The sequence below is a fragment of the Pelodiscus sinensis genome, chromosome 2, assembly GCF_049634645.1.
Source record: "Pelodiscus sinensis isolate JC-2024 chromosome 2, ASM4963464v1, whole genome shotgun sequence".
NCBI lineage: Eukaryota > Metazoa > Chordata > Testudines > Trionychidae > Pelodiscus > Pelodiscus sinensis.
Window position 1 is genome coordinate 237,235,481 of NC_134712.1, and position 22,685 is coordinate 237,258,165.

General features: G+C 41.1%; 1 protein-coding gene across 6 annotated transcripts in view; it reads left to right on the forward strand.

The window, feature by feature from the left end:
• DIP2C (disco interacting protein 2 homolog C) overlaps window positions 1-22,685 on the forward strand; it is a 516,114-nt gene that overhangs the window by 92,660 nt on the left and 400,769 nt on the right. Inside the window, exon 1 of one of the 6 annotated variants that reach the window (XM_006111898.4) lies at window positions 7,862-7,923. The exons of the other annotated variants lie outside the window; for them this stretch is intronic. Within the exon in view, the coding sequence (XP_006111960.1) occupies window positions 7,881-7,923 (43 nt within the window). The 5' untranslated portion in view covers window positions 7,862-7,880. Of the gene's footprint in view, window positions 1-7,861; window positions 7,924-22,685 lie in introns of those variants that run through there. 6 annotated transcript variants of the gene reach the window in all.

A 22,685-nucleotide genomic window follows, 5' to 3' on the forward strand; every position in this document is an offset into this window, starting at 1 on the left:
AATCCTGTGGGCTACAAATAGTAGGATACTTATTAAGAGCAGTAACTAGTGAAAGAGTATTTTCTTAATCAAGCTTTTCCTGCCAAGAATGTAAAATCATTGACACCAATTTTAGGTGCCTTGAATTCTCTCCAAGTTAGATTACTAGACAACTCATATTTCCTTCAGCTGCTTCCACTCCTGTAATTCCCATTCCGGTCACTAAGTTTTCAAGTTGACATATCACCATTAACAGGGCTTGACAAACGGCGGCAAAACCTACTCGCCAGCCCCGCACTGCGCATGCGCAAGACCTGCATTACACATGCGCGCGCTGCCAGTAAACAGGGTGACAGGCTGAAATCTACTTGCCACGGGCGAATAGATTCAGTGATTTGTCCAGCCCTGACTATTAATTAAAAAAAAAAAGTCAATATTTCTTTTAAAATGTTTGGAGTGGGGAAGCCAGAAATTTGGCCATTGTATATTGTGTTCTGCCTGAACCTAGCCTGTATATTTTAGGATCCTCATTTTCTCTGAGGCACAAGTCAGGATGAAATAATTGAAGGCTCTATTACAGGGGTGTCCAAACTTTTTTCAAAGAGGGCCAGATTTGATGAAGTGAACATGCATGAGGGCCGACCATTTTGCCTGACATTCTTTGAACCATTAAAATTAAATGCAAATTAACTATTTTATGCAAAGTTTATTGCAAACGGCATACTTTTCATTTCGTCACATGGATGACAAATCTAAACAGGTGTTAAATCACTCTGCCTTTCATATCTGAAGGCCAGATGAAAAAAAAAATCCAGGAAGCTGAAATATATGTCAGGAACATTGTAAAGTACATTACATATTATCAACTTTTAAGTTCAAAAAATATGAACAGGAACATAACACCAACTATACATGTTGTGTCCAAATATATTTATAACTGATTTAGACCAACTGACATTAACTGAGATTTTGCAATGTATTCATCTCAATTGAAAAAAAAACTTGCCTAAACTAATGTGAAGGGTGAAACTGAGATCTGGACTGCAGCACAGGAGAGCGCAGGGCACGCTGGCCTCACGGCGGCACGGGGGCAGGGCGAACCCGCAGCCAAGCGGGGTGAGCGGGGCTGCGGACGTGCCCTACATGGCAGGCTTTAGGACCACAGCGACTGCCATGGATGGCGGCGGCGCGGCCGGAAGCGGCGCGCTGCGCGCCCAGTTCAGATGAGCGCCGGGGAGCCAGGAGAGGGGGAGGAAGCGGGGGCTGTCCCCGCACTCTCAGCCCCAAAGCGGAGGGCCCGCGGGGTCGGAGAGTGCAGGGCACGCTGGCCTCACGGCGGCCCGGGGGCAGGGCGAACCCGCAGTCAAACGGGGGAGTGGGGCTGCGGACGTGCCCTACAGGGCAGGATCTAGGACTGCGGCAGCGGCGGCAGCGCGGCCCGAAGCGGCGCGCTGTGCGCGCCAGTTGAAAGGAGCACCGGGGAGCCGGGAGAAGCGGGGGCCGTATTAAATCCGACCGCGGGCCGCAATTGGCCCGCGGGCCGGACTTTGGACATGCCTGCTCTATTAGGAATAAATCACCTTTTTCTGTGTCTTTCCTCCAAATACATTCCTTCATAAGGTCGTACCTGTAAATGTTAATGTATGGGACCATGTTGAAACTCTGCTGATGTAAACATTTTGAATCTCCACTTATTTTTCCTTGCCCCTATCAGCTAAGAACTCAAGTAGCTTTGATCACATCTCTCTCTTTTCTTTCTTTTTGTTTGCCTGATTGTAAAAGCAATGGGGCACCTTAAAGACTTAACAAATTTATTAAGGCATAAGCTTTTGTGGGCTCACTTTGTCAGTTGTATGAAATGGAAGCTTCAGTGGGTGCAGGGATTATACATACAGAGATGGGAAAGTTACATCAGTGTTGATGAGGCTAATTAAATCAGGGTGGATGTGGCCCACTTCCAATAGTTGATAAGATGAGAGCACCTAAAAGAAAAAAATACTTTTTGTAATGACCTATCCATTCACAGTCCCTACTCAGATCCAGTCTGATAGTGTCAAGTTTGCATGTGAATTCTAGCTCAACAGTTTTACTCTGCAGTCTGATTTTAAAGTCTTTTTTACTCAAATATGGCATCTTTCAAGTCTTTTCCTGTTGTCCAGGAAGGTTGAAGTGCTCTCCTTCTGGTTTTTGTATGTTACCATTCTTGATGTCTCATTTGTGTCCATTTATTCTTTTGCATAGAGGATAATAATAAAAAGAATAAATTGTCACTGATGTAACACTTCCATTTATCTATGTAAGTATAAATCTCTGCCTGCTGAAGCTTCCGCGTGAGACATCTGAAGAAGTGAGCTGCAGACCATGAAAACGTGTATGCCCTAATAAATTTGGTAGTCTTTAAGTTGCCACAAGACTCCTTGTTTGTGCTGAAACAGACTAACACAACTATCTCTCTGAAACTTGCTTGATGGTGACATCTTTGCAGTGTTTCTCCCCAGAATTGATAACTGATCCCTCAGCATTTAGAATGTGAAAACTTTTCTGATTGAAGTGGAGCAGCATAGACAAGCACTGACTTGCGCTCCTCTGTTCAGCAGGGAATGACGTTTAGTGACAGCATGGCAGAGAGAGACTTGACAATGGGAAAGGCTGTGAGCATTATCTTTGTGAATGAAATGCAGAAATTTGATCTTGAGAGCAAACATACCATTCTGAGTTTGTAAAGGGAGGGAGCTTGAGGTATAATGAATCAATGGACTGCTGACAACAGAATCAATAACTATATAAACTAAATGCACATCTCTTTGGTCCATTATCACCAGAAATAAAAATCCATGAGGTCAAAATGATCTTCTGCTGGTTTCAGTCAACTTTCTTGGTGCTTTAGCCATTATAAGGCAACATAGTCATAGACGCACAACTGGCTTGCCATATATAGGAAGCATTGTCATATAGATTGTCATGATTTATTTCAAATGTGATGATTCATAGTTCATACTTACATGATCTTAGAGCTCACTGCTCAAGAAGTATTACATCTTCTTTAACAAAGTCAGAAAGTGCTAAGTTATCTAACTTTGCAAAGAAGAAACAAGTCTTCTTCTTTGTATTGTCACTTTGCAGGAAGTAGGTGTCAGGAATGTGTGGGACCCACCGGGCTCTGTACCCCCATCTGCAGTCAGATACGACTCTCAGCAAGCAAGTAGAACAGAAGGTTTATTCATTGACAGGGACACAACATAGCAAAGACTTGTTGTTACAGGAACCAGGAGCATTTAGTACAATCCATTTTGGGGACCAGAGCCAGGGCTTTAGGCCCCTGCCTGGCCCCCTAAGCCAGTTAGACTCTCTTCTCCCCAAGGCAGCCAAAAAAACAACTCAGACACCCAGCCACTGTTCCCAGCCCTCTAGGCAGCCTTGCCTCCTCCTTTGTCCTGTTTCCTGGGCCCAAGGTGTTATCTAACTATCACTGGTTGCAACTTTCCCCTAGGGTCAGGTGACAGGATAGCCTGGGCCATTCCCTATGTGCCTTCCCTCAGGAGTTCTCCCCCAAAGATCCCATCTGCCGCTGGGCAACACACATGCTCACTCTCACTCACTACAGAGCAGCACAAGACAGTAGGAATCACATACAGCATAACAAAGCAAACAGTGAACAAAATCCCCACTACGTCACACTAGGTTAAACAAACTGAGAGTGCTAATTTATGGAATAGGATATACTCATGAGTCACATACTCCTCTCTTGTAAAATCTTCTTTGTGTTTTTATGGCACGATACAAAATTCAAGTGTTAAGGGTGCATCTCCTTTCTGTGATGTATTCTAAGCTTGTGGGACATATTCTTATTCACCTACATTAAAAATTAAGGGGAGTAGATTCCCTCACACTGAGCTTGAATGGTTTTTCTGATAGTAGATAACATATTTAGAAAGAGTTATGCCATTATATTTCATGTGTTTCTGGTAGTGTTCGCTTTTGGGTTAAGAGAGTTTTTGCAGCCCGATGTCCATTTGTTTTCCAACCTTTTTCCCCCCTTGGCTTTTTTTTCCCTGAAACTTTTCTCCCTTCCATCACAAATGGCTGGTTAATTGCTCACAATTGGTTAAAGATAAGAAGGGATTCAGCATGTCTTGGGTTTCCAAGTGCAGATTTTTTTTTTTACACATCTGCTGGAAGAATATTGTACACAGCTCAGGTTGGGTTGCGAGGAGGGCCTGAGTAGTTACAGTTCCATGCCTTGTAATGGTTATAATGCCCACTGTGACCCTCCGTTAGCTAAATTTAATTCTTTGAAATCTGAAGCTGACTTCAGAACCATGGTCTGTACTGTTTTTTTTCCTGCTCTTTGAAGAGCCAGATCTTTAAAACTGTATGCACTGAAACTTATCTCCAGTTATAGCTTCATGAGAACAGAGATTCATAGTTCCATTTGGCAATATTGATATTTGACTACTAATTAACTTGTGGTGTTAGAAAGGAAAGGGGGGAAGGGAAACAGAGCCCAAACTAATTCATTTAAGCAGCAATGTGGGAAACAGATGGCTCTTTAAACTAGCACTTCCAGAAATTTTAAGGCTGTAGATAAATCAGATGGTCTGTGATGTTTTTAGTGCAGTGGTGAGGAGACTGTGCATGTTCATGCACGTTTTTATGCATTTGATATTTGTGACCTTGCAAGTGTGTTTTACATTACGTATGGTATTGTAGGAGTGTGTTATGCTAAGGTAACTGTAAAGGCAAAGCACATTCTCCAGTAATTTAATTGTTATAAGACTGAATAGTCTGGCTTTTGGGGGACATTAAATTCTGTTGGTAATGTTATTGGTGTGGTATTTTAGATTAGCAGGTTACCTAAAGTTTCCGATGTCTTGTGCAATTTTTCAATATAAATTCTACTTTAATTTTAAGATACCCTGCAAAGGAGTTATACTGCTGACTGCTTCCTTTTTGTGGTCTTATTGCTCTGCAGCTGTTTAGCTTCAACAGCACTTGATGGTAGTGAAATGGACATATAGGAACTGGATTGATAGGACATCTCAGGCAGATCCTGCAGACCACAATCTGGAACGTGATATGGAGCACAAGCAATTTGGCTCCTACCATGTGGGGACAGAGGTAGGGGGCAGGGAGGAGAAAGAAACATGTAAGGAGAATAGCAGAACCAACTGATATGAAGGTTATTCCAGAGGTATCTGCTAGTTATTTTTACACACAGTACAATCTAAATACCACCAATATTGAATACCTCAGCATATAAGTATATACTCTAGTATATTAGAATCAGATTATCTTTCTTCACTGCCTTATAGGAGAAAAAATTAATGTACAAATTAGGGATGTAAATGCGTTACCATGTAAAACATTAACAGATATAAGCCAGGGTTTATTGGTTAATGTTAATGGTTACATGCAGGCTCTCATCCTGCTCTTGAGGAGCCAGCTGTCACCTGTGCTGTTGCTTCTGATATATGGGGAGTGGCACAGGCTGGCAGGTGGGAGCTGGTACATGCAGGGAGCAGGCTTAGAAGTTGGCTCCCAGGGAGCTGCCCACTTCCCCACAATGCTGCCTTTATCAGAGGCAGTAGTGCAGGGTAGCAGGCAGCTCCCTGGGAGTGGCATGCACCATCTCCTGGGGAGCTGGCTGTGGGTGTGTGTAACCCTGTAACCAATGAGTTTTTCAGCAGTTACATGTTTACACAGTTACCTGAATTTTAACATCTCTAGTGCAAACATATTTTGAGGAAGGTTGTTGCCATTGTTGAGAAATATTGCTTTGTTTACATATACACACTTTAATCTATACACAGTTCATTTCTATTTGAGTATTTAACTTGAAGTCTTTGTTTTACATGACTTGATTCATATGTATCTTATTTAATTTGTGCACTGTCAATGAACAGTAGGATTTTTCCCTTGCAATAACGTTTGGCGTATAATCTTCAACTCTTAATAGTCCAGGAGTTAATTTCACAATACTTAACTTCTTTGAGGCCTCTGATTTGACTGCGAGGTTGTGTGGTATCAAACATTCCCATTTAGGTAATGTGTGGGCAAAAAACTCTGCTGGAATTTTTGTACATGTGTTAGAATTTTTATTAAAAGTAAATGTATCAAAAGTAAATTTAAAAAGTATATTTAGATTATGCTTTTTTAGAGTCAATATTCAATATTTTGATAGTGGTATAAAATACAAGCACAAGAGAACATCATAAAAGTTAAAAGGCAACACATTTAAAACTGGTCAAAGGTAATGCTGTAATCTGTCATTGTGGTAAAAACTTTAGTAAGAGTCAAACATGAATTAAACATTTATATGAATAATACCTGCAGATATCCTATTTTAAGCCTCATCTACACAACAGTCGAACCAATTTTGATTAAATCAGTGGAGTCCCCTTGTGTGAACACTTGTAAATTAGTTGCTTAAATCAGTTCCTTAACAACTGCAGTTGACAGAAGGGAAATCAGTTCTTCTGTTTCAGCATATAAACCATCCATTAGCTGCCTAATATTAGGAAGAACCTTCCCCCATATTCACGCTAGTAACTTAACCCTTATAGGGTTTTACACTTCCCTTTAAGTCTTCTGGTGTGGGGGGATTTTAGAGAAAGTATACTTAACTAGAAAGGTCTTTAATCTCATTTGATATGATCATTCCCCTGATTCTTATAAAAAAGTGTAACGGCTAATATGAAACCCCCAAAATCCATATTGATATGGATTCATATTCACCTGTCTTGAATTATTATTAGCAATCTTCAACACTCAAATGAGGTAGGTTGTTGACTACTGAGAAGCAGTAAACAGTAATTAGGTAAATGGAAAAATTGTGTGAGTTCTTTTTATTATGAATGAGTGATTTCTAGATGTCCCTTCCACTGCCCCATCAGTTTGTGCTTCATTTTAGCAGTTGTTACTACATCATAACATATTGTCTTGCACACTCTGAGATTTCATGGTGAATGAAAACATTTCCATCTTTTATACACTTGCTATCTCATCTTTCACATTGTACAATTTCTTTGACATTCAGGAAGGCAGTGGGTGGAGTGGGTAGCATATTCCCTTTCAGAATATAAAAAAGGTGATAGTATAGATACATTTACTGTAAGCCCAGAAGGATCCACTTTGATCATTTCGTCTGACCTCCTCCTGCATGTTGCAGGCCAGGGAACCTCATCCACCTACTCCTGTATTAGGTCATAACCTCTGGAGAGTTACTGAAGTCCTCAAAACATGATTTAAAGACTCCAATCCATTTACACTAATTTAAACTTGCACTTGACCCTGCCTTGCCCAATGCTACAAAAGGAGAAAAAAACCCAGGGTCTCAGCCATCCCCATCTAGTGTCCCATTGGGGATATTTGGTACTGGTAATCACAGATGGGCTACATGCCATTATAGGTCACCTCTTTATACCGTTCCCTTCACACACTTTACAAGAAAGGTAGGGAACCTTTTTTGCATTGGACCCAATCTGTTAGGGGCTACACAAAAAAGTGAGAAGCAGAAAGAAAAAGAAAACCCACCAAAAAACAAACCCCCAACCTCCACCCTCAGAGATATGGCCCTATAGGATGTTAAATTGCGGTTACCAAGCTAATCATATAATCAATACAATTTGTATCGACTAAATGATTAATTGATAGGACTAATTGAAATCTCTTGTCTTGCTGATCCATTCCATCTTCCATGTAGTATTTTTGGTTTATATTAATAACCTATATGAAATGCTTGCTCCTTCAGTTTGGTATGCAGTCCTTCCCTACAAATTTTTCCCCCTTGCTTACAATGCAGGCTTCCGATAACTTCTGCTACTTTGACTTAAAGTAATTTGTAATTTCCTCCACATTTAGATCCATGAGTTCCTTAATCCAATGGATATCTATCACCAAACATGACAATGCTGATTACCCAAGTAATTAATAGAGACAAGAACAGTAAGTTAGCTCACTATGAATGATACCTATATAGTGCATGATATTTTACAGGGAGATTTTTTTCAAGGGCACAGTGGGTCACTGAATGTGAGTGGGATTTGGGAGGAGAATCATTACAAGTAGTAAATGGGCATTGAAAATCTCTTTCATGGATACCAATTTTGTTTTTTTTTCTTTTTACTACAGTATGTTGCTTTTTGGAAAACAGTTGTTACTGTGTGGAGTTTTTTATTTCAAAGAAATAATAAAAAGGTCAGGTCAATTCTGTCTTTATTAAACTTTGACAGCACTTTCATAGCCAGTCATATAGATTTGATAGAATCATTGACTGGTGAAAAATCATCAGTTCTTGAAAGAAAGTAGCAAATTTAAAAGTGTTGAATGATCATTGACCAAATGGGACTCAGCAGGTCAATGAGAGCACAGAATTTGGATCTATATTTAGTTATGGTTGCTGGTTGTTTTCAGGCAGGTGACTTTTACTCCTCAATGAGAATTTCTCAGTTAGGTTTTGGAATGATGCTTTTATGCTAAAAGCTTGAATGCTCCCATACGTTTGGAAAACTGTTTTTGATCTTGACAAAATATAAGGAATTATGTTTGATGGAGTGTGTATCAGATGCCAAAGGGCTGTTCTGTTTCTGGTTATCTGGCTGTAATATAAACTGTTTGGTTTTTTTACAGTGAAATGAAAAAGTTCATGAAAGTTGGGATAGCAAACATGATTTATTTTCAGTGATAACAGATTATTTGCTTCATATATAACTTTGATGTAAGTTCTGCTAGAAAAGGATGAGGCGGGTTGAAAAAAGGTGGTACACAGTATTTGAACTATATGCTGGTTACTTTCAGAAACATGATTATGCTATTATACCTATCTCATAGAGTGGAAAGGGACCTAGAGAGGCCATTGAGTCCAGTCCCCTGCCCTCACTGGCAGGACCAAGTACCATCCCTGAGAGATTTGCCCCCATCCCTAAATGGCCCTCTCAAGTGTTAAACTCACAACCCTGGGTTTAGCAGGCCCCTGCTCAAGCCACTGAGCTATCCCTCCCCTGATGATAGCATAATGTTAGAAATACCATGTGCTTTTTATGAAAACTACATGCAAAACAGCCCACAGCTCTGATAAAGCCTTGCTATGGTGCAGAAAAATGTTTAAAATAGCATTATGCAGTGTCAAAGGTTTTGGATTGGTGCAAAGGATACTATGTCCCAGTTGTTTTCATAAGATCATTAAAAAGTGTGTGTTAATAGTAACACCATTTCTGCAGTAACTTGGCTTATTAGATTATTTTTACTTAAAAACAAAACTTCCTTGCATGTGAATACTGTAGTTCTCTACTAAAGCACCATCTATGTTTTATGCAACAACTTGACACTGCATAATTCATTATAATTTTTTTTTCACATGGACTCCAGGGAGTCTGCACTGCACCATAAGAGACTAAAAAGGAAAAAGCACTTCATAAGTAGGCTATAGGAGATAGAAGTGTTTTGTGTTTCTTCAGAGAAAAAATATGGGGAAAAAAGTGTGATAATGTCTATGAACAAGTAGGATAGTATCATAGTTTTATTAAATATGTTTGATTACAGTTGGTTATATATTGTGGAGAATTAGGCTTCTATGTTTGTAAAAATAAAGTTGGTGGTTTTCACATTGTTTTGAAGCACGGGATTAATTTCACTAGATAGCCTCATGGTATAGGACAGTGTTTCTTAACCAGTGGTACGAGTACCCTTAGAGGTACTTGAGAGAAGTCTGGGAAGTACACATCAACACGACTGAAATTTGAAGAAAACTGTATTTATCATGGAATTTTTGAACTTTTATATTTGGTTCATTTACCTCTTCTATTTTTTGTTTATAACTTTAAATTATTCATCCTCTCCAGTTCAAAGAAGACAAACAAATCTTTCATAAGAATTTAAAGAAATGCATAATATATCTTCTCCACCCCAAACCTGAATTCTAAGTGATTAAATGTTAATGATTTTTATGATTGGAGTTTGGGGGGATATTGGAATGTCTATTCAGTCTTGCTTCCATGTATTCTTCTAAGAACACCTGCTTACCTCTTCATACTGTTCACTGAGAGTCACAAGCTATGTAATTCTCTAGTGTTGCAAAACAAAACTATGTAGAGCTAACAAGTTCTATCCATTAGTGGTTCTGTTTTGCAAATGTGGTTAGAGACCTATAGATTTTAGTTTTGGTAGTGCCATCCAAATCTGAATGTAGGATTAACAGGTATTAGAAACAACTTTTCCCCTTAATCTAATAGGGTTGTTTCTCCCATATGTATTATTTAGTTACAGTAATGTGTGAATGATAGCTACTGATTTCTCTAAGCTTTTTCTTTCTCAAAACTCAGGATGTGCAAACTTTAAAAATTAATACAGCAGTGAGAGATTATCAGAACCTTGTGAGCTGCAGAATATTGACATAAAAAGAGCCAACTATAGTTATTTTAGACTTTAATACACACAAACATACACTAGTTTAAATGACACAAGTTAATTAAACCAGTGCAAGGACACATTTAATTATGTTTAAACTGGTTATTGTTTAGTTTGCCCTTGTAAATTTACAGGGGCAATTTAATAAGATTTAAACCACATTTAAATCATTTTTAGTGTCTGCATACAAACTTGCCATATTGAATTAAATCGATTTAGAATTACACCGTTTCTTAATTTGTGGCAATTTTTCAAGTGGAGCTGGCCTTATCCCTTAATGAGCATGTCTATCTTGCAGAAACAGTGGGTGCCATCCCAGCATTCATTTATTCCTCTTGTTGTGATTGGTGTCTCTGGAGGCCGAAAACATCAAGATGAAGAATTGCAGCCTGGACTAATAGTCCCTGCAGTGTTCTGTTTCCATCCAGAAGAGCAAGCTGAAACCAAGTGTGAGCTGTTTGATAGAACTCTGTGGGTAGAACTTGGTACTTTGTTAAAGTGATGTACCAAAACTCATCTGTCTTCTTATTTCCTCCAGGATTTCGACTAATTTTTCAAGATAACATTGATTTACACCAAGTCACAGTATTTTAGGGCATTCTTCACAAAACTTTACAGTTCACAGTTCTAGGCAGTGTTTTTGAAAAAAAAATCACATTATGTTTAAAATAAGATTACTGTACATGTAAATAAATGCTCATGTTATTACCGCTGTCTTATATGAGTTTTTCCACTGTAGAAGTTTAACCAAATTCAGTCAGTGTAGCACAAGAGAAAAATGTGTGCTTTGTCCACCTTTAGCAGTGGTCTCTTGGAAGACAGAAATATAACTGGGACAGTCAACAAAAACAGAATGGTTTATTCACAAAACAAGATGAAGTCAAATTGCAGCCATATTTGAATGTTAGCTGCAGCTACATAAGTGTTCTCCTCCTCCCCCACCTTTCTGTATTCATGTACACGTCAATCTCAAAACTGGAAAATTGTTTGTTTTCTTGGAGAATGTTAGGAGCTACAGAAGGATGCAAACACAAACTGACCAGAGCAGAACAGCTCCACTTACCTGAGTAGTGTATGTTATTGGCAACCTCACTTCATGTACCAACACAGCTACCAACTGTGGTACCAATCCTGCAGCCTTTACTCATTTGAGTAGTCCTAGTGCATTCAGGGGGATGATTTACATGAATTAAGGCAAAAGAATTGGATCTCCTTGGGAATAAAATTATATAAACTGTCTTTTCAAATTGATTTTTAAAAAATCCATTGTATCTAAGCCTCAAACAAACATCTAAACCAGCAGTGCAAGACTTGATGTATCCTTCCTCAGACATCATGGAGAAGAACTGTTTATGCCCTGTTACCAGTTACCACTGCTTTTCCAATCAACTAGCACCCTAATTTGCTCTGTTTTCCCATTGAAGCAACAGCAGGTGTCTCAAGCTCAGACACCTTTGTTTACTTCTGGAAAAACAGGAAAAGTCAGAAAGCAGACCAAGGCAATGTAGAAGGTTTCCCTGACTGGAATTCTTCTTTCCAGCCAGTCTGTATTACTTCTGCAGCCTCTTGTTCTGCAGTCACCTGTGGTGTCACTGCACTTGCATGAATGCAGGAGTGCAGTTGAATCTGAAGTGTTCATCATCATGCTTCAGAGCATTCCCTGGGGATCATCACTAGCATAAACAGGAAGGATCCTTTAGAGGAAAAAATAGTCTAGGGAATGAAGATGCTTTGGGCACTTTCTTTCTTCCTGTATCCAGAGCCATGGCCTGGATAATGAGAGAGAGACTAGGTGGTAATATCTTTGATTGGACCAGCTTTTCTTAGTGAGAGACACAAGCATTCAGGATGCACAGAGCTCTTCTTCAGGTCTGGGAAAGGTACTCAGAGTGTCACAGCTAAATGCAATATTAAACAGAGTTTTCATAAAAGGACCTTTGAAGGTGAAGTGGTCCATTAACACCCCTGACTTCACAGGACAAAATGAGGAGTGTGTTTGGGAGACAGTCACCTCTTGTGAAAGCCTCCTGTTGGCTGGCTTCAAACCTTATCAGGTGGGTCTTCAGGGGTTCAGCGCCCTGGCCAAGTCACAAACAGTCAATATGCAGGATAAAAGGTACAGCTGTGCCTGATATTGTGCCCTTGTTAACATTTTTAGACCTGACTCTGTGCTTAGTCCTCAGCTCTTTGTGGACTAGCTTTAATTCCATGCCTGTCATGGTAAAGAGCAGCACCCCCAGGCATTTTTCCCTGGAAAATCTTTGTCTCATCTGTCCCCTTAGCCACTTCATCTTCACCCCTTATGTGATGGACCGGGCTGGGTCTGGGCACCGCTGAGGGCATTGGCTCAGGGCAAATTGCTCAAAACCAGGGCTGCTTACAGCCCTTGACTGGAGAGCTTTCCCAAAATAGGCCACAGATCAGTCACACAGAGCATGTCAACTGCCAAATTAGCCAGCAGGAAGCCTCACGAGCAAAACCCCTCAGACACCCCAGCTCTCCCTGTGCTCAGTCAGCCCCGGGCCTTACACACAGGTGAGAGGTTGTAAAACCCAATCTCACCAACTCTGAACAGATCCTCGTGGTCCCAAACAATCAGCCACAGTCCTCGGTCAATTTACACTTTAGATCTTACCCACAAGAGCACGCTGAGTCAATCCTTTAGAATCTAAAATCTAAAGGTTTATTAATAAAAGAAAGAAAAGGCTGAGAGCAAGATTAAGGAGAATACTTTACATACATCCAGAGCTGGATTAAGGTGAGGGGCTAGCCAGGCAGCCCGGGGTGACAACCTATGGGGAGCACTTTATGGCAACTGTAAGGGGTGCCGTGCGCCGCCCCTTAGAGCTGCAATCAGGTGCCGCTCAACCGATCGCAGCTGTAAGGTGCACAGCGTGCCCGGGGGACAGGGTTGCGCGTGCATTGTGTGCCCGGGGTTGGATCTGCGCATGCGTCGCGCACCCGCTGCCCGGGGCACAGGAATGGCTTGAGCTGGCCCTACATACATCAATTACCAAGTTCTTGATGCATGTTCTCTTAGCAGAGATATTACAGACTGATAGCTTAAAAGTCTCTGGTGTACATCCTGTGTCAAGATGGGTCAGCAGTCCTCCCCAGCTCTCTGTCCCTAGCAAGGATGCATCTGGAATAAGTAGCAAGATTGAAGACAAGATTGAAAAGTGCCCTCATGGCACTTTTATATTCCTGGTGCCTCCCAAACTTGGAGCTGGTCACATGATCGAGTGACCCATCTGTGTTTCCCATGCCAGCAGCCAGAATGCATTGGCCGGTCTGCAAGCTTCCAGCTGCATTCCTCAGGTGTGTATTGGCCACTGTCCACGAAGCAGTGCTAGTTATCACTGCTATTCACTGAACAATTCTTACTCACAATAGGCAGCCCAGGCCCATTGCTCTCTTCCCTCCGAGACAGAGAATGTTTACAATACAAGAACAGAGCCCATATTCATAACTCCACCTACAAAAATCATACTAATACATGAATAGCGTACATAGAATCAGTAGAGCTTAAGCTTTCATTTGACATTTCACATGGCCCCCTTTGTACAGAATTTGGGGGCAAATACCACCTGTGGGTGAAATAGTGATCCGTATGCTCACTTTAAAATCCAATAACATGACACCTTACTTCTGGACTGAAGTTCTCAGCTTCTTCCTTACTGAATGCCAATGCCACCAGAACTCATCTTCTGGGTTCATCTTCTCTCTTGTGCACCAACAAGTAGCATCTGTTCTTATTCTTCTGGTCCCAGCGAGGAGTTAACCTGCTCACTCCTTGAGCTCCTTCTAGCTGAATTTGCTGTGCTCTGATTGCTTGCATGGGAGCAGCCATTCTAAGCAGGCCTGTAGGATCTGTATTCACTGCTGCTTTTATGGGATGAGGTGTGATAGGACTGTGAGGCCTCCAGCATGGGACATCAAAGGGCCTAATACACTCTATTACAGGGAGTTGGTGGGTTACAAATTGTAACCGCAAATCCCGTGTCTTTGTAAAGACTGAGTTTTTGTTGTTAGCAAAGTTAGGGGTTTAAGCTTCCAGGCTCATCTTTGCAAGGTGTTGTGGAGATTTTCTTTGAGGGTGAAGATTGATAGGTAGATACACAGCGATTGCTTTGTGAGGGGTATTCTGCCACAGAGATTATTGTGTTTTGTCTTTTACCATTTTCCTGTGTAAGTTCATTTGAGAACATACTGATTATCAGGTTTCTCTCACATAATTACTGTTGGGGCATTTAGTTCACTGGATGTGACACACCCTGTGTTGTCATAGGCTAGTAGTGTAGGACCCAGGGATCTTGAAAGCTAATCACTGCAACAGTCTTCATCCTCAAAGGAAGCCTTCATTGCACTTTCAGAAGACAAGCCTGGGAGTTTAAATCCATAGCTTTGCTAGACACAAAAAAATGTTCCTAAATAAACACAATGGATTTATGGCTTATTACAACACACTGTTATGGATCCTTTTTTCCCCTGACTTTAGGCGTGCTAACAAGCTACTTCACCTTGACTGGTCCTTAGATATGTGCTAACTGCTTATGCAATCTGATCTTGTATTTAGCTTTGATTTTCTGTTCTGAGACCTGAAGAAGAGCTCTGTGCAGCTCAAAAACATATCTGTCTTGGACAGAAGTTGGTTCAGTAAAGGAGATTTATCTCACATACCTTGTGTCTCTCATATCCTGAGGCTGACATGGCTACAATAATACCAATTTAATAAGGCATATACAGTTTCATTTCTGTTCCCACTAAATAATTCTTTCTCTAGTATCCTTAAGAAATTTCTAAGTGCCCCCACCACACACTGCCCACTTCTCTCCTGCGCTCCCTCTTATGTCTCATGAAATGTCTGATATTCACCAATGCAGAAATACACTGAGTTGGCCATATTTTAGCTCTTGGGTATTCTGCTAACTTTCACCATTTGGAGGCACACATCATTTTCCTGTAGATTTCTCTCTCTCATTCTCCTTGCTTACCCTGCTAGCTTGCTGAAGATTTGTTCAGGCTTTTGCTCCAGCTGATACTCCCTCAGCTGAAAAACAGCTAGCTACTAAAGCACTCAAGTTAATATACACATATATAAATTTTCACCCTAGGTTGTATTTTTAAAGCAGCTTTGTGGTCTTGCCAGGAATGCCTAGATTTTTCCTGCCCTTCAATTCTATACAACTGTGCAAAAACCCTCTCTGGGCACCTCCAGTGAGCATGCCCTCTTGGGCAAAGAGAACCATTTTAGCAAGTCATTGTAGGCAAGCCTTTAATTTCTGCTTAGAAAGTTGTCAACTGGAGGGAGGAGCGGGGGGAAAGACTGGGTACAACATTTCATCATACAGACTAGATACCACATGGCTGTGCAACGGGTTCAAACACCACATATCCAGTGTGTACTAGGGATGTCAACATGTAGTTGACTCCATGATTAACCAATAAACTGGGGTTTATCAGTTAATTCTGTCAACTTCACACACTCTTCCCCCACCTGCCTGCCTCTGTATCAGAGGCAGTGGGGGAGACCGGAACTGATGTGTGCAGCTGCCCTGCGCATGCCAGCTCCCACAGAGCCTCCTTCCCTGTTGCCTCCCACAGAGGCAGCGATGGGGGGCAGAGGCAGGTGGGACCCAGCAAGCATGGGGAGCCAGCTTTTAAGCTGATTATTCATGCATGCCAGCTCTGCAGAGCTGTTTCTCCCACAGAGGCAACAGGGAGGTAGACGGGAGCCAATGCTTGGGGGAAGCTGGGTTAAAAGCCAGCTCCCCATGAGCACCACCTCCTATGGAACTTCTCCCACTCCCCCACACGCTGCTGCCTCTGATAGAGAGTAAACTTCCTTTTTTCCTTTTGCAGGGTGTAAACCTAAAACCCATAGAAAAATGCACACACCGCTCTCTATAACTGGTGCTTTAAATAAACATACACAAATTATATATAAATTATATTATGATCTCTAATGAATTGCTCTTTGGACTTAATACAATAAGGCTGCGTCTACACTGGCATGATTTTGCGCAAATACTTTTAACGGAAGAGTTTTTCCATTAAAAGTATTTGCGCAAGAGAGCGTCTATACTGCTTTGCGCAAAAGCATCTGTGCCAGTGTAGACGCTCTCTTGCCCAAGAAAGCTCCAATGGCCTTTTTAGCCATCTGGCTTTCTTGCACAAGAAATTGATGTTACCTGTCTACACTGGCCTCTAGCGCAAGGGGACTTATCCCTGAGCAGGAGCGTCAGAGTATTTGCGCAAGAAGCACTGATTTTGTACATTACAATGTCAGTGTTCTTGCGCAAATACTCACGGCCAGTGTAGCCAGGTCGCAAGATTTTGCGCAAAAGCAACTGCTTTTGCACAAAATCTTGCCAATGTAGACACAACCTAAGGATTTCTTGGTTAAGTTGTGAAATAAATCTTTCAGTGTAGTTCACTGATATTACATCTTTCTCTATCAATCAAGTGTTGAGGACCCTTTTCTTTGGAATCTTGTAATAGAACATTAGACAGACACTTTGACACACAAATTAGATTTTTTTTTATATTGAGCTAAAACTCAAGATAATTTTATATGAAATTTTCTATTTAAAGGTAATAATTCATCTAGGCATAAACTTTTGTTTCATTATCATTTGCTGTACCGCAGATTGATTGAAACATGGAAAAAAATTCATACTACATATCTTAGCACACATTTCCAAAATGCATTGGATACACAGTTAAAAGGAATTAACAATTTATTTGGACACAGTTTTTCAAGTATAGCTAGGGTTATGTTTTCCAGTGTTCATTACTTTCCATGTATTGATTGACTGGAAGGATGGTGGAAATGCCAACTGTGATGGAGATAAGAGGGGGGTGATCATGTTAATTAATATAGAGAGAGACAGTGAGAGGGTTAAGAATGGAGCCCTGAGAGACACAGAGGAAAAATGAAGACGAGCTAGCGATGGAAGGGTGGTGAGAGAGAATATGGTCTCTGTAAATTAGGGAGACTACAAAGAAAGTTGGATGGTCCAGTGTGCCAGAGGTAGCAGAATGGTGAAGGAGGAGGGGAATGTAGAAAAGTTCTTTAACGTGACCAGTAAGAGGTCAGTGACAGCTTTGAATTTGGTAGAATTAGTAGAGAACTTTTGTAGGAGCTGATGCTACACTCAAGAAGTTGAGAAAAAGGGAGGAGTTTTTGTGAAAAGGGTGAGGTACTATTCTGAAGGTGGAAGGACAGGTACTGGATACTACTTCGCTGTGAGATACATGATCAAACAGATGTTCAAGGGGAAAACTGAAGATTAAGAATGAGGGAGTAATAGAGTGAAAAATCTTATTCAAAGTGAATAAATGGATTTTCTTCTTAAGAACTTAAATGTCACATTAGAACAAAAATATTTACTGTATGAGTAACATGTTCCTTTACAGGACTTTTGTTCTCACTTTCTTATGGGAACTTAGCAGTGGATTTAGAGCATGGAAACTAAGACTTAAAATGACTTTAATACCAAAATAATTGTTTTAATACAGTCTTAATAATAAAGATTAGCATGGTAATGATTAGGAAATAACGTACTCTGGCTCAAAATCATGCTTGGGTATTAAGTATTACCATTTAAGCATGCAGTAAGAGCTATTTTTTTCCTAAAGTTGTTGATGGTAAAAAAAAAAAGCAAAATACCAGTTTCTGTGTCTAAACTTCTTTGCTCGTGTAAGAGATTTTGTTGGGGATAAAAGACCTCAGATATGAAATTATGGAGACATTTTCCCCCCTAATGGTTGAGAAGTAAAGTGAAACTTTTGTTTCACTCTCATTCTAGGTGGTTGTGTAGCACTTTAGAGACTAACAAGATGGTTTATTAGGTGATGAACTTTCGTGGGGCAGACCCACTTCTTCCCACGAAAGCTCATCACCTAATAAATCATCTTGTTAGTCTCTAAAGTGCTACATGACTGCTTTTTTTGTTTTACCAAGTTCAGACTAATATGGCTACCTCTCTGTTATTATTCTAGGTTGTCTTTACTTCTTTGTTGCTAGCTTGAGACCATAAGCAGAGCAAAAGGTTTTTGGAAAGCCAGCACCTTTATCTCACTAAGTGGTAGTGAGACCCTTTTTCAGAAGCTCCACAGGCAAAGAATCTCACTCTTAGGTTATTGGTAGAAATGTAGCAGTGTTAGTCTGGTGCAGCTGAAACAAAAAACAGGACTATGTAGCACTTTAAAGATTAACAAGATGGTTTAATAGGTGATGAGCTTTCGTGGGCCAGACCCAATTCCTCAGATCAAACAGTGGAAGAAAATTGTCACAACCATATATACCAAAGGTTATGTCTACGCTGCGGATTTTTCTCCTTATTCCTCAAAAATTGAGGTTTATAGGATCTTGCGAAAAAGGGTTTTTTTTCCCAACAAATGGCCCCATCTGCATGGGCTTTTTAGTGGCAAAACCTCCACAAAAAGAATCTGAAGATATGCAAATGAGCATTCCATTTGCATATCCTCTTCTGCAAAAAAACGCAGAATAGCCTTAGATAATTTTTGCCTGTGTATGTTGTGTGTGTAACATAGCTGCATCTTTCTGTACTAAATACAGGCAGTCCCCGGGTTACGTACAAGATAGGGACTGTAGGTTTGTTCTTAAGTTGAATCTGTATGTAAGTCGGAACTGGCGTCAGCCGCTGCTGAAACTGATCAGTTTCAACCGCGGCTGAATCTGGATGCCAGTTCTGACTTACGTACAGATTCAACTTAAGAAACCCAGGTGTCCCCAAGTCAGCTGCTGCTGAAACTGATCAGCGGCTGATTCCAGAAAGCCTGGGGCAGAGCAACTCTGCCTCGGGCATCCTGTAGTCAGCCGCTGGTCAGTTTCAGCAGCGGCTGACTTGGGGACACCTGGGGCAGAGCAGCTGGGGTGCTGCTGGGTTGCTCCAGTAGCGCGTCTCCTCAGCGCTACTGGAGCAACCCAGCAGCACCCCAGCTGCTCTGCCCCAGGCGTCCTGATTCAGCAGATGCTGAAACTGACCAGCAGTGGCTGAATCAGGATGCCTGGAGCAGAGCAGCTGGGGTGCTGCTGGGTTGGTCCGGAGCGGCGCTGCGGGACCAACCCGGCAGCCCCCAGCTGCTCTACCCCAGGGGTAGGCAAGAAAAGCCTGGTCTGCTGGGGGGGGGGCACTAGCTGCACCCTCCCCAGCAGACCAGGGAGATGGGGGTGGTGGGACTGCCCAAGTCCTCCACTGCTTTGCTCCGTCTCCCTGGTCTGATGACCTGGGAGACGTGGAGCAAAGCCACAGAGCACGTGGGCAGCGGGACAGTCCAGGCGCGCCGCGGCTGTCCCACTGCTGGCGTGCTCCGAGGCTTTGCTCCCCATCTCCCTGGTCTGCTGGTCAGACCAGGGAGACGGGGAGCAAAGCCGCGGAGCATGCCCGCAGCGGGACAGCCCAAGCGCGCCTGAGCTGTCCCGCTGCGGGCGTGCTCCAAGGCTTTGCTCCCTGTCTCCCTTCAGGACACGGGTGGCGACCCGCCGCCCGTGAGCTCCGGGGCGAGAAAAGCCCCGTTCGTAAGTCGGGGACTGCCTGCGTAAGTCGTGGACTGCCTGTATAACAAAACCCATCCTAGAGAGCAGACAGATTAACACTCATGTTAAAAATGTACAGGAAAATGTACCCAATGTAATGGTCACAGTTATGGTTGACCTTTATTAGAACACCACAGTTCATCAGTCTTTTGTAAATCCCTTGAGTGATGATAGTTTTCACTGTCTCTTATTTTCAAGTTGGTTTTGTCAAGAGTGGAACAGCTTCTTGACAGTGCCAAGGATATTCAGATGTATTGTTTTAATTTATTACCTATATTGAGAGTCTAATTTTGTTTAAGTTCATGTGTAAAAACCGCAGGATCTCCATGTATATCTGAAGGAAGAATTTGATCTTGAACAGAGGCCAGTTACATGTAACAAGTATATCTCTATCCTCTCAAACATTTAGTAAGATCCTAGCGTGCTTTGTTTGTATTTTTAATGTTAGATGTTGAACATTTAGACTGACGTGCTAGTCCCGTGATAAAAGTTAAACACATCAAGTGTTTGCTGGATTGCGTGAATAAAATACCATGCTGGATTTTAGTGTTTGTGGTGTGCTTTTTTTTTTTGTTGGTTTGTTTATTTGCTAAAACTAGTGTCTCAGGTAGTGTCTTTCTCCTTACCCCTCAAGAAGACTAAATAAAAAACCTGGGCAAAAATGGTTGCAGTATATTTTGTTTCAGAACATGTGTAAAACTTCTCTGGCAAGTAAAGCTATATTTGACAAAGTTATTTGCAACAATTTATAAGGAATTTAACAGAGGCTAGTTTTTAAACGATATATATTTAAAGCTGAACACTGTATAATGTAGATTCTTTTGAACCACAGCAAATGTTCTGGAAGAAGTTTCTATTTGTTGAAATGTAATGTTGACTTGTTTCTGAGATCTGTCTGTCTGTCTGTGTCCGTCTGTCTGTTTGTCTATCTATCTGTGCATCCTTTTTTTTCTGTATACTTTATTCTGGGCTCACAATGACTATTTAACTTCCAATTCTTTATGAATCAGGAAGGAGGCTTCTCTGCTTTGAGTTTCACACCTCAGCCAGAGATACAGAAGGGATTTTATCAGACTGTGTCAAACTTGAAGAAGAATTTACGGTAGAGTAGTAAAAGATTGGCTCTGATTTAGGTTTAAGTAGTTTCATTAGAGAGTTTAAAAAGCTTTGATTAAAAAAGGACTAAATCTGAAAATAAAATGGAAGATAATGATTGATGTGCATGATGCTTTCCTAAGATTACTATTTGAAAGTGCAGAAAATCTAATTGATGACTGGATAACAGGCTCTGATTAAGAACTGTCTGGTTGGAGGGAGTTACTGAATGCCTGGAAAGAAGAGACATACAGAATTTGTGTTTGCAAGGAATTTTTACTGTTATGGAGCAATATATTATCTAAAATCATACCCCAGTCTGCTTAATGTGTAAAGAAAATAGTTGAGGCAATGCAGTTCCAAAATAGATATACAAATTTATCTCTAGTTTCCATAGTTCAGGAAATACTTTTATTTTATCTAAATCTCAGTTGTAGAGTCTTTAAGTTAAAAACAAGATTGACACACCTGTGACTAGAAGGGAGTTACTTTTAACTGCTAGATAAGGTTTGCCAGTGGAATTCAGATATATCTGTCTCTTTTGTCATGGATGTTACAATGTTTCAGAATAAAGAGGCAAATAGAACCATAAATGGCGGTAGAATCTCTCCAGTGAATCTTTTTTTTCTTTTTCCATATAAAATTGTTAGCAGTTTTGTTTTATTTAAATACCCAGGAGATGTCTTTATGTTCTTTGTGTTTCCTATTAAAAGCTATTTGCCAAGAAGTATGTTTGAGGAGTCTGGGTAATTTCATTGTATTGTAAGGCATTAAGTCCTAGTATATTTGAAAAGGACCCGTATTGAAAAACAGTGAAGTTATTTGCTTAATGTCTCATACGGTGTAGGGCAGGGGTTCCCAAACTTTTTGACACAGGGACCAGTAAATCCATTCATGAACTTCTGGAGGACCAGTAATGTTCATTTGCATATTTGCATATTCATTAATCAAATGATGAATATTCAAATAAGTTGTTTCTGGTCCTCCCAAATCTCCTAGTGCCAGCTTTAGCAAAGCTTTTGATATGGTCACCCACAATATTCTTGCCAGCAAGTTAAGGAATATGAATTGGATAAATGGAGTGTAAGACAGACAGAAAGCTTGTTAGACCAGGGTTTCCCAAACTTTTTACTTTAATTGGAACCCTTTTTTTTTCAGTTCTGCTTTTTGCAGCCCAAAAATATAAACACATGAAAAACAAACCTGAGAAAATACCAGACATATTACACGTCTGGTATTTTCTCAGTAGGTAAGTTGTATTATTACTAGATGTATCAGTTTGTAGTTTCGAACTGCCTGACTGGTAAATGTGCTCAGGCTGCATTAGTGTGTCTACCAGCCAGATACAGGCAGTCCCCGGGTTACGTACAAGATACGGACTGTAGGTTTGTTCTTAAGTTGAATCTGTATGTAAGTCGGAACTGGCGTCAGCCGCTGCTGAAACTGATCAGTTTCAACCGCGGCTGAATCTGGATGCCAGTTCTGACTTACATACAGATTCAACTTAAGAAACCCAGGTGTCCCCAAGTCAGCTGCTGCTGAAACTGATCAGCGGCTGATTCCAGGAAGCCTGGGGCAGAGCAACTCTGCCTCAGGCTTCCTGTAGTCAGCCGCTGTTCAGTTTCAGCAGCGGCTGACTTGG